The following is a 12148-nucleotide window of genomic DNA, read 5'->3' on the forward strand; positions in this document are numbered from 1 at the left end:
TATACACAATGTTAAAAATTTTATTTTAAAAAATTTGTATTATTTAGGACTATAATTATATATAGATGTGCTTTAGAGATTCATCATCTATCCTTTTCTATCCACATTTATCCACATCTTCTATCCTTTTTTACTTGGGATCTTGTACCAACGTGACATCTTGTGTGACATGGCTTAACTATGACATCTTGATCACAGATTTTTTGATAGAATACAATGGTCGTGAAATCACCTTATATTCTTACACCATGGACTCATGTGACAGTGCACAGATAAACAGAGTACTCGAAAGTGTTAATTGGAAGAGAAAAACGTCGAATAAATAATCGCTACACTTGAATAATTACCGTTTTTATTATTTTTTTTCGGTTTTCTGAAATTTTAAGTATGATCCAATTGAATTTGATAATTTTGCCACGCGCCATTGGAAAGCTTACATTTTTCTGTAAATTTTAAGATTTTTTAAAAAATTTTTAGATCAAATAGAAAATGGGCAGCATGGGTGTAAAGTTGAGAAAAAATGCCCCATATATATACAGGGTGTCTGGCAATAATCGCCCCACCGGTCATATACAGGTAGAGGAGGTCAAATCGAGTAGAAAAGTCCTTTACCATTTTTTAATTTTCATAATAAGTACTGAGTAATTAACGAAAAAAGATCGGCGAATCTGCGCGAGTAAAGCGCGCGCGGTGAGAAGGACGTCCCACTGCTACGCGATCACTAGGACACAAGGATCTAGCGTTACGCGCCGCTCGTATGTTGCCATTGTCATTTGTAGAGCGCTCCTCCCAACGCTTCATCGCGCGCCTAGTGATCGCATAGCAGTGGGATGTCCTTCTCGCTGCGCGCGCTTTACTTGCACGGATTCACCAATCTTTTTTCGTTAATTACTTAGTACTTATTACAAAAATCAAAAAATGGTAAAGGACTTTTCTACTCGATTTGACCTCCTCTACCTGTATATGACCGGTGGGGCGATTATTGCCAGACACCCTGTATATTATATACACATAAAAGATTTGTATATAAAAGTTTATATAGAAGGTATTATATTTAACATTTTATATAAAGTATTTTTTTTGTAATAAATAACTGTAATAAATAATATAAGTAACTTTAGATTATTTTTATTGTAATTTAAAAAAATTATAATTGAAAATTATAAAAAACGGAAGATATTTCTTAATTACCTGAAATCGTGGGAGGCCTTGACAAACGATTATTTTTATGTGATTTCTTTTTCAGCCGAGTGAATTCCTTATTATTTTCGTTGTTACTGCTGCTTTCAGTGTCACAATAACGATTAGGTGATTTTTTATTTCGCGATGTATTATTTCTATTTAATCTTTCTAATGTTGCATCAAAATCAGATGGTATATCAGAATTTTCTTCACAAAATTGTAATTGTTTTTTCGCTTTTTGATAATTATTATCTGCAAAAATTATAAATGTGTTAATATTTTGAGCCAATAATTTATGATGTTAATAATTTTACTTCTTACCTTTTTCAACAAATAAAATTTTTTGAATGTCATAAAGAGTCCATTTATCAGTTATTGTTTCACCTTTTTTTAATGATTGTTCATATTGATATTGTTTTTTGTACGGAGGCCAAAAAGTTTGTTGTTTTTTAGGTGTTAGCCACTTGCTGCTTATTATAGCAATATTATTGGTTTTTCCATCTTCTTCGATAAATTAAGTTCCCTATAAATTGGTTGTCACACACACACACACACACACACACACACACACACACATCATATCTTTACAAATATTTCTTAAATTTATTATTAAATTAAAATTAACTAATAAAATAATATGATAAATAATAATTACAAACAAAAGATAAATATATAAAAAGAAAAGAACAAAATATATGTTATATCAATGCAAAAGGTTATGTTAACCATTATACGAATACATCAATTATTCTACTTTTAATACAAATTTATAATTAATTTTACATTTTTGTGTCTTTTTAAATAATTAATTATTCATTATTTATTAATAATTATAATAAACAAATAAAATAAATATGCTATATTCAATAATATACATGTGTGACGCATGCTTTATACTAACAAAAGATACGAACAGATTTGTATTGCATAAATTAATTAAATAATTATAATGTACAAACTTACCTCTTAGAAATAAAACTTTTACGTCATTAATATATATTTCATTTGATACACCACGTCTTCACATCGGTGTCAATAACCAATTTTACCAATTAATCTGCTTCTGCTTGTTTCCTTTACGCTTCTGCGCATAATAGAGGGAATCAATCTAATTGGTCCTTTTATTATTATACGTTTGCGCATGTTTTCGCATAAAAATTATTTGAATATGTACCAGATAGTAAGGGCCTATCCAGACAAACTTGCATAGTTACATAAATATATGCATAAGGAAATTGGCCAGGTAGCAAGGCGTCGTCTATTTGACGTCAATAGTTCGTCATTTGAAGTCGCGCACGTGTCATGTTACCAAATTAAGACGTAATAATGATGTCATTTTTTTGACCTATTAATGACGTTAGTTTTTTTACCATTTTATAACGTATTTATAACGTCACATTTTTCACTAATTAGTAGCGTCAGTTATTTGACTGTTTAAAAGTTCTCAGTGACCAATTACTGACGTTAATTATAATCTTTTTGATCAACTTTAACATTTTGACATACAAATGATGTACACACAATTACAAGAAGAATATAATACTTTAACACGTTATATTGCACGAGTGTCGACACAGTCAAATAACTGACATTATTAATTAGTGAAAAATGTGACGTTATAAATACGTTATAAAATGGTAAAAAAACTAACGTCATTAATAGGTCAAAAAAATGACATCATTATTACGTCTTAATTTGGTAACATGACACGTCCGCGACTTCAAATGACGAACTATTGACGTCAAATAGACGACACCTTGCTACCTGGGTGAGTTCCTGTTTGTTTGATAGTACAAGCAAATCGTCCACGTAAACAGCAACAATTAAAATGTCATTATTCTTGATGCGAAAATATATACATTGATCATATTTTGATTGTTTGAGGTTTAGCTCCATCAATGTTTTGTCTAGTATTTGATTCCAGACTCAACTTTCTTGCTTTAATATATAGATAGCTTTTTTTAATTTGCAAGCTTTGTTCTCTTGATTTGTTACAATGTATTCTTTGGATTGTTATAGATTTGTTCTCCTAGTTTTCCATGAAGGAATGCAGTTACTACGTCCAAATGATCTATGTCTAGATCCAGTTTGGCTGCCATGGCGAATAGAATCCTCAGAAATGTATGTCGTACTACCGGAGCGAATGTTGCTTGGAAATCAATTCCTTTCTTTTGAACAAATCCTTTAATTACTAATCATGCTGTAAGATTCTTCAATAGTCGACAGGCGGCGCCAGTAAGGCTGCCAGCGATATATCGAATCGAAATACATCGACACTCGATCGATAGAACAACTCGATACTTGCGCGCGTAACCGGATGCGGAAACGTTCGAGAACATGCTGGAAAGTATAGGACCTGTTGCATTATTCAGAGCGAAAAGTGAAGAGGCACTCTGTTTGGAGCCGGCAATAAAGCAAGTCGTAGAATTAAAGTCGTCGAAGTAAATCTAGTCTCTCAGTAGTTAACGTGATATTAAATTGTATTCAGTGAAGATTGTATTAAAGACCATTTGTTAATCTGTTAACTCAGTTATTTATTCATACTCCTGAAATAAATTATTATTATAGTCGGTAAGCCAATCGCAGCACGTGATTCGAATATATACGTTTAACGGACATCTTGCGAGAGCTCACGCGGTGCTCCGATCGTTACTCTCTTAATTTGAAACAGTGAAAACTCACTAATTTGCAGTGAATAGTCACTATTTGTTGAAGTTATAAGTATACCACTGCGAATCAGTACATACTCTCTGTTTGAATCAGTGACATTACTTTGTCACTGCATAAATCAGTGGATATCTTATTCGCTTATTCACTGATTCAACTAGTGAAATAAAAGAGAATTTTCTATTGAAATCGAAATAAAGGTAAACATTTCTTTCTTTATTGGCAATTTCGATCCAATGAATAAAGCAATGAAATTAAATTATTCGACATTGATATATTCATTTGATCGAAATCACCAATCAAGAAGAAAATATTTATTTATTGAATATGGTCGGGAAAGATGAGATGACAAAAAATGTTAAATAATGAAGTAGTCATTGCATTATATGAACATATTATTCAATTTGAAAATTTGTAATGTTTACATGCAATGATGTTACTACACTGCTCGTTTTTTTGGCGATTTTAAATATATAAAAATCGATAAAGTTAAAAAAATTGTTTAAAGATACAGGATAAGATACGTTAAGCACATAAAATAGCTTAAATAATAAGTCGAACGATACTATGGGATCGGCTTTATCCGGGACTTCTATAAGCCATCCGTCCCCTTGAACAAAATATTTATTTTTTCTTGAGCCTCGCACACACACGATGAATGGCTGAACATTCGTATTTTCGGAAGATATAAAAGACGTTACAAATTGACGCGTACATCACTTCCTTCCTGAAAAAAATTATGTAGATATAATAAAATATATAATAAATATAAGAACAGAATTATTGAATGAATAACTTCGATGATAAAATTGTAAATACTGTGCATACACATTTAGTTACACGTTATAAAACATACTGGAATAATTTGAAGCAAGAAACGAGCATTATCATTAGTGGCAACCTCTGAACAAAAGTTTTCTGCTTGTGCTTCATCAGTCTTATTATCGTGTATTTCCTCATCTTCATATTGCTAAAGATAATTATGAGACAATGAGATAAACTATTATAAACTATTATTATTAACTATTGCCATTAAAACGAATTCAAAACTCGTTTCGAATACACACATATTTGAAACATCATTTCAAATAATTATTTATTATAAATTCTAACTTTATTATTCTCACCTTTTTTTTTTCCTTTACCCTTTCGAGTTTGTTTTCCTTTTTTTCTTTGTAAGGCATTGCTATCTGGTAATAATTCTGCGAGTATGATCAATGCTCTCATATGTTCTAAATAAGAAGAAAAATGTTAATTTATATTAGTAAAGAAATAAAAATATTTGTACAAAAATAAGTATTACTATTTTACCATCGATTTTAAAGGTTACTTGGTCGTACACATCACGTCGATGCATTTTAGCATACGATATTATTCTCTGACTATAGTACGCAGGAAATCGAGTTAAAAAGTTATCTTCTAATCCAGTAAACATTTGTTGAAACTCTACATTAATCTAAAATAAATTAATTTTTATTAAACTAATTTTTATTATATTAAATGTTAACGTAATGTTTTTAAATAACATAATGAGCTATACCATTTCTCCATTGTAATCCATCAATCGTGGATATTTTTTAAAAATTTCTGTGATGCTTGGATTTGCTGTACTGATCCAATGTCTTCTATTTGGAAATGTATTCTTCATGTAAGAGATTATTGCATTTTTGTTCTGCTCGGAAGGATGTTTGCACTGCAGCCATGATATCTTAGGGATAAAAAAAGTAGTTAAAATTACAATAATATCATTTTTGTATTAGTTTTTATTGAGAAGAAACCTTTTCGTTGAGTTCTTCGATAGGAAGGAGTTCGCACTATATTTTTGTATATCTTATATATATGATATATAATATTATATTCATCTTTAATGTTAAAATATAAAAAGAGTTCGGAATATATAATATTATGTGAAAAAATTAATGAAGTAATGTATACTTATATAAAATAATAAAATTGTGAATTTTGTATACTTTAAAAAAAAGTTTCAATATATAAAAAATAATGAAAAAAAGCAATGTAAATTCGATATTTGCAAATGCTATTTTTTCTTTGTTAACTTATGTTCAGAAGCATAAAGATTTATTAAAATATCTAGTCACGTGTGCAACACCAGATCTGTTATCAGAAGACTAACCATAATTCCAACTAATAAAACCTTTGTAGATCCAAAAAGTTTCTTCTATATAAATAAATATAAATATGTAATTGAGAGATATGTTCCAATTATATGAAAAATAAAAAGTTAATATAACCTTGAAATATATTTAATGTGGCTCCATCAATACCCATTGACTGCAAATAATTGATGAAATCATTTGATGATGTCGCAACAGCAGCCTCCATTTGTTGTTATAGAAGTAGCTGTAAATATGGAAAGAATTATGTGATATAATTATCAGGAGACGCGGTAGTGTCTCCGGCCAAGTTCAAAAAACGACACTACTAAGTCAGGAAAAGAATCTCTGGCAAAGTTCGGAAAATGACACTACTAAGTCTCTTATCCTGCGCGCACAAAGTCGACTTTTCGGGGGTTTGTAGCAACTAAAATATAAAAAATTTTATAAAAACACATAGTATATCCTTAAAGGCGGCATCGCCACGACTAATTTAAGCCAAAAAAAATTTAAATTGGTCCAGCCGTTTCAGAGATACAAGCGGTCAAAAAGTGATGTTGGTAATGCAAAAAATTAAGAAACGTCGTCTCCTTATTCTTCTCCTCTGTCCGCAGGGACGAATGAAGAATTTACGGGGCCCAGAGTATTATCATTATCATTAAAATTTACGGGAATTTCTCGCACCAGGTGCCAAGAGTCGACGATTTCGACTTCCCCGAGTTGCGCTACGGGAATTTCTCGCACCAGGTGTCAAGGGTCGACGAATTCGACTTTCGCGAGTTGCGCTACAGGAATTTTTCGCACTAGGTGCAAAGGGTCGACGAATTCGATTTCCCCGAGTTGCGCTACGGGAATTCCTTGCACCAGGTGTCAAGGTTCGACGAATTCGACTTTTGCGAGTTGCGCTACGAGAATTTTTCGCACCTGGTGCCAAGGGTCGTCGAATTCAATTTCCCCGAGTTGCGCTACGAAAATTCCTCGCACCAGGTGTCAAGGGTCGACGAATTCGACTTTCGCGAGTTGCGCTACAGGAATTTTTCGCACTAGGTGCAAAGGGTCGACGAATTCGATTTCCCCGAGTTGCGCTACGGGAATTCCTTGCACCAGGTGTCAAGGTTCGACGAATTCGACTTTTGCGAGTTGCGCTACGAGAATTTTTCGCACCTGGTGCCAAGGGTCGTCGAATTCAATTTCCCCGAGTTGCGCTACGAAAATTCCTCGCACCAGGTGTCAAGGGTCGACGAATTCGACTTTCGCGAGTTGCGCTACAGGAATTTTTCGCACTAGGTGCAAAGGGTCGACGAATTCGACTTCCCCGAGTTGCGCTACGGGAATTCCTTGCACCAGGTGTCAAGGTTCGACGAATTTGACTTTTGCGAGTTGCGCTACGAGAATTTTTCGCACCTGGTGCCAAGGGTCGTCGAATTCAATTTCCCCGAGTTGCGCTACGAAAATTCCTCGCACCAGGTGTCAAGGGTCGACGAATTCGACTTTTGCGAGTTGCGCTACAGGAATTTTTCGCACTAGGTGCAAAGGGTCGACGAATTCGACTTCCCCGAGTTGCGCTACGGGAATTCCTTGCACCAGGTGTCAAGGGTCGACGAATTCGACTTTTGCGAGTTGCGCTACGAGAATTTTTCGCACCTGGTGCCAAAGGTCGTCGAATTCAATTTCCCCGAGTTGCGCTACGAAAATTCCTCGCACCAGGTATCAAGGGTCGACGAATTTGACTTTCGTGAGTTGCGCTACAGGAATTTTTCGCACTAGGTGCAAAGAGTCGACGAATTCGACTTCCCCGAGTTGCGCTACGGGAATTCCTTGCACCAGGTATCAAGGTTCAACAAATTCGACTTCCCCAAGTTGCACTACGAAAATTTCGCAAACACGAAAGAGAGAGAGAGAGAGAGAGAGAGAAATATGACATATTTTGATATAAAATCTAAAATCTCTTAAAATATTTAGTTATCGATAATCTTACCGTAATATTTTTATGCACAGAATAATAAAACAAATCAATACGTGTAAAAAACCCATTATTTGAAGAAAAAGTATGCAATTTACAATGTACTTTTTTAACAATTATGCGTTTTCTTTATACCACTTGATTCTCATTATTCTAATCATAAAAGTATTACGGTAAGATTATCCAGAACTTAATATTTTTAGAGATATTTTAATTTAAATTTTATATCAAAATATGTCAGATTAAGATATAAAATAACTCGAAAAGTATTAAAAAAAACTTCTGAAAAGTATGAAAAAAAAATTATATTCTTTAATCTTGTTAATAATATTTTATTAACAAATAAACTGCCATATAATAGAATTTTATTAGTATTAATGAACGAAGAACATCTCATCGACGTTGACATCGATCCAGTCGCAAAACTTATAATTTAAATAATTTAATTAATATGTTATTAAGTTAATATAAATGTTACATTCAAAATGTAGAAAAATAATTTAAATTTTGTCACATAATTAATTTTGTACATTTCTGTACATTTTTATATTAACTTAATTACATATTAACTAAACTATTTTACATTATAACACGTCTTGTGTTTTATATAGCATTTAAGTCATGTGAAACAGATGTTTCATTGATAATATTAAAAAATAACTAATAATATAAGTATTGCGTTTGATATATCACAATTACGCTAGATGAAACATAATTAGTGTCATTTGAATGTTCTAACTACATTATTTTATGTTTAACATGTCTTTGATATCATATCATAGTTTTTTTCGCATATTTTGTAAAAATTTTAACATAACCGTGATATGAAGCCAAAGATATATTTCATATCAGCTATCCATAACTTTATATGAATGGGGCAGTTAAATCAAAGACATGTTACAACTAAAAATAGTTTAATTTGAATATTTGAAATAAAACATAAGTATTGCGTTTGATATCACAATTACGCTAAATGAAACATAATAAGTGTCGTTTCGAATGTTTTAACTAAATTATTTTATGTTTAACATGTCTTTGATTTGATATTATAGTTTTATTTCGTATATTTTGTAAAAATTTTAACAAAACTGTAATATCAAACCAAAGATATTTTATATCAGCTATCCACGGCTTTATATCAATGGGGCAGTCAAACCGAAGACATGTTACAACAAAAAATAGTTTAGTTTGAATATTCGAAATAAAACATCTGTTTCACAAAATGTAAGTGTGATACAAAATACTTGTGTTAGAATGTAAGATAATTTAGTTAATATACAACTGACTTAATATAAATGTTACATCTAAAATGTGCAAAAATAATTGAAAAATAATCTCAATTTTGTCACATAATTAATTTTGTGCATTAATATTAACTTAATTACATAGTAACTAAATTATTTCGCATTCTAACACAAGTATTTTGTCACATCACACTTACATTCTGTGAAACAGATGTTTTATTGGTAATATTAGAAAATAACTAAAAAAAATTTTTTCTTGAGCGATGCGACGAGCCGCTTGAACACCATGACTTGATAATACTTAATTGTTTCTGTAAAATAAATGTAATAACTATACATGTAACTATAACTTGTAATTTTTAGAAATTTTTTAATGCTTTCTTACCTTCTTCCTCTGCCTCTTCCCCTGTGTCTGCCCCAGTGATGTGGTGCCATGGATAGCTGATATAAAAATTTCATAAATCGTTCCTGCTGTCGGCGAGCTCCTGCGGCTCTACCTCTCGGTCTATAATCTGTAATTATTAAAATTAATTTAATTACATATGTGTTTTTATAATAGTACAAAGAAAAATATATTCTACGTAATTACTAAAAAATAGTGCGTAGGAAAATATGCAGTACGTAAGTACTAATAATTATACACTATGTAAGTACTAATATATGGTACAATCTTTAATAGATTAAAATTATGTTACCTTGTCTGTTTTGTTTCGACATTGAACCAGCGGCGACGGGACCGGCGGCGACGGAACCGGCGGCGACGGAACCGGCGGCGACGGAACCAGCGGCGACGGAATCAGCGGCAACGGGACCGGCGGCGACGAGACCGGCGGCCACGTCCCGGACGGCAACGGAACGGGCGGCGACGGAACGGGCGGCGACGGAACCGGCGGCGACGGGACCGGCGGCGACGGGACCGGCGGCGACGGGACCGGCGGCGACGGGACCGGCGGCGACGGAACCAGCAGCCACGTCCCGGACGGCAACGGAACGGGCGGCAACGGAACGGGCGGCGACGGAATGGGCGGTGATTAAATCGACGTCGACGTCGACATCGCCGTTGAGGAGCGATTCTTCGTTCATCATTAGTATCTGCAATTTTATTGTATTAATTTTATTTGTTAATAAAATATTAACAATATTAAAGGAGTTACTTACATCGTCCTCCATCCTCATGCGTTCACAAATGTCGAAGCGGTCCGCCATAGGTCCCCACAGGGCAGAGATCATTGAAGATCATTGAATCGATAATTAGTACAGATTTGAAACTTTCACAATAATATTGTCATCACTTCGACAGCTGGTAATGTAGTTTGGAGTAAGTTCGTGTAAATGTACATTATGGATTTAGTTATCATCGAGATTATCGATATAAGTAGATCTATATGTCGCGACTATGAATTCGGGATGTCAATGTTCAGTACTTCATTGATCAGTGAGTGTAAATATTGACGACAGAGTGTACCAGGTTAACTGCTTAAGTAGTGTTTGGTATAAAGAAGTGGCTACATAAGTAAGTAATGCATAGTTATTATTGTTACATTACATTTCCATTTATTTTATGTATTATCTTGTAATTATTGTATATGTTTTCCTAACTTTTACAGGTATTTGTCGATATGATTTTCTTGCGCTTACGTTTCCATTTAATATTATACATTAGACAAACGAAATCGTTGTAATATAATGGTCTATTGCCTTCTTACATAAATACAGTTCGTCGAGTCAATTCAATTGTCTTAGGAAATAAATTAGTTCTGCGATTTATTTATCATTGATGAAAACATATTTCTTTAAAAATTCAACAAACCGTTGCTTGACCAATAAATAAAGTTAGATTTATTTATAGATATACAGACACATGTGCAACAATTTTTGATATTCTGTTTTTCTATCCATTAGAATTTGTTCTGTGGGAGTTACATAGAAGAAGCCTGAGCTATAAAATAAAATAAATCTGCGGCTTTATTTTACTTTGAAGATTTTTACGCAAATAACTGTAATAGTACAGACTTTCTGAAGCTTACTTATATATTATCTATACTTTCTGGAGTTTAAAATCAGGTAAGAAATAATTACTATTATTAACATTTCTATTTATTCTATTTATGTATTATCTTGTATAATTATTGTATACATATGCTTTCTTAGCTATCACAGGTATTTATTGAGTAGATATGATTTTCTCGCGCTTACGTTACCATGTAATATATTATGCATTAGACCAGTGCTCGGAATTAGTTGAACATTTGAGCCGATTTCCGCGGGATACGCCTCCTTTCCTCTTCTTACCGCGCGCGCCGCAGCCGCTAGGGCCAGCGCCGCCGAGCGTTAGGAGCAGCACTATCTGATTATAAGTGGGTTCTTCTCCCTATTTATTAAAATTAAAAAAAATGTATTAAAATTTATTAAAAATTAATTTTTTATTTTTAAATTTATTAAGTGGAAATATTTCAATAGATTTCCATGTCACCTATGAGGTACTAATGCTGACGCTTTTTTTTTTAAGTGGTTTCCCCCGTAGGCCTATTCCACTAAAGATAAAAATAACAAATTCTTAATTTAAAAAAAATATATAAAAGAGATTTTCTTAATTAGATTTTCTTGTGGCCTTTTATGAGAATGAACAATTGATGCAATAATGTAGATAGAAACCACTTTTAAAAAAACGCGTCAGCATTAGTACCTCATGAGTGACGTAGAAATCTATTGAAATATTTCCACTTATTAAATTTAAAAATAAAAAATTTATTTTTAAATTTATATTTAAATTTTAATACATTTTTTAAAATTTTAATAAATAGGGAGAAGAACCCACTCATAATCAGATAGTGCCGCTCCTAACGCTCGGCGGTGCTGGCCCTAGCGGCTGCGGCGCGCGCGGTAAGGAGAGGAAAGGAGGCGTTTACCGCGGAAATCGGCTCAAATGTTCAACCAATTTCGAGCACTGCATTAGACAAACGAGATCGTTGTAATAT

At 33.0% G+C, this 12148-nt stretch overlaps 2 protein-coding genes across 3 annotated transcripts; both read right to left on the minus strand.

Annotated features, from left to right (window-relative positions):
- Positions 1-4414: 4414 nt before the first annotated feature.
- Positions 4415-6828, minus strand: LOC105670110 (uncharacterized). The gene is made up of 5 exons (XM_067349860.1): positions 6102-6828; positions 5390-5557; positions 5161-5305; positions 4977-5081; positions 4415-4819 (listed from the first exon to the last, which is right to left on the minus strand). The coding sequence occupies exons 2-5, from the start codon at positions 5495-5497 to the stop codon at positions 4812-4814; spliced, it is 366 nt and encodes a 121-aa protein (XP_067205961.1). The 5' UTR covers positions 5498-5557; positions 6102-6828; the 3' UTR covers positions 4415-4811.
- A 1446-nt stretch (positions 6829-8274) lies between these two features.
- On the minus strand, positions 8275-11821 carry LOC136998257 (antifreeze protein Maxi-like). 2 transcript variants are annotated; one of them, XM_067350817.1, is made up of 4 exons: positions 10329-11821; positions 9866-10262; positions 9556-9682; positions 8275-9481 (listed from the first exon to the last, which is right to left on the minus strand). In XM_067350817.1, the coding sequence occupies exons 1-4, from the start codon at positions 10398-10400 to the stop codon at positions 9472-9474; spliced, it is 606 nt and encodes a 201-aa protein (XP_067206918.1). In that variant the 5' UTR covers positions 10401-11821; the 3' UTR covers positions 8275-9471. The 2 variants fall into 2 exon arrangements, with proteins under 2 accessions (XP_067206918.1, XP_067206917.1); XM_067350816.1 differs by having other exon boundaries at positions 9866-11821.
- Positions 11822-12148: the final 327 nt, after the last annotated feature.

This window comes from Linepithema humile, chromosome 2 (genome assembly GCF_040581485.1).
Source record: "Linepithema humile isolate Giens D197 chromosome 2, Lhum_UNIL_v1.0, whole genome shotgun sequence".
NCBI lineage: Eukaryota > Metazoa > Arthropoda > Insecta > Hymenoptera > Formicidae > Linepithema > Linepithema humile.

Bases quoted from the DNA above. Each gene is read 5' to 3' on its own strand.
- LOC105670110 (XM_067349860.1), bottom strand. From the start codon at position 5,497: ATGAAGAATACATTTCCAAATAGAAGACATTGGATCAGTACAGCAAAT. The intron at 5,306-5,389 runs GTATAGCTCATT...AATTTATTTTAG, and splicing joins TGGATTACAATGGAGAAATG to ATTAATGTAGAGTTTCAACA. The intron at 5,082-5,160 runs GTAAAATAGTAA...CTTCTTATTTAG, and splicing joins AGTAACCTTTAAAATCGATG to AACATATGAGAGCATTGATC.
- LOC136998257 (XM_067350816.1), bottom strand. From the start codon at position 10,400: ATGATCTCTGCCCTGTGGGGACCTATGGCGGACCGCTTCGACATTTGT. The intron at 9,683-9,865 runs GTAACATAATTT...TAATAATTACAG, and splicing joins GTCGAAACAAAACAGACAAG to ATTATAGACCGAGAGGTAGA.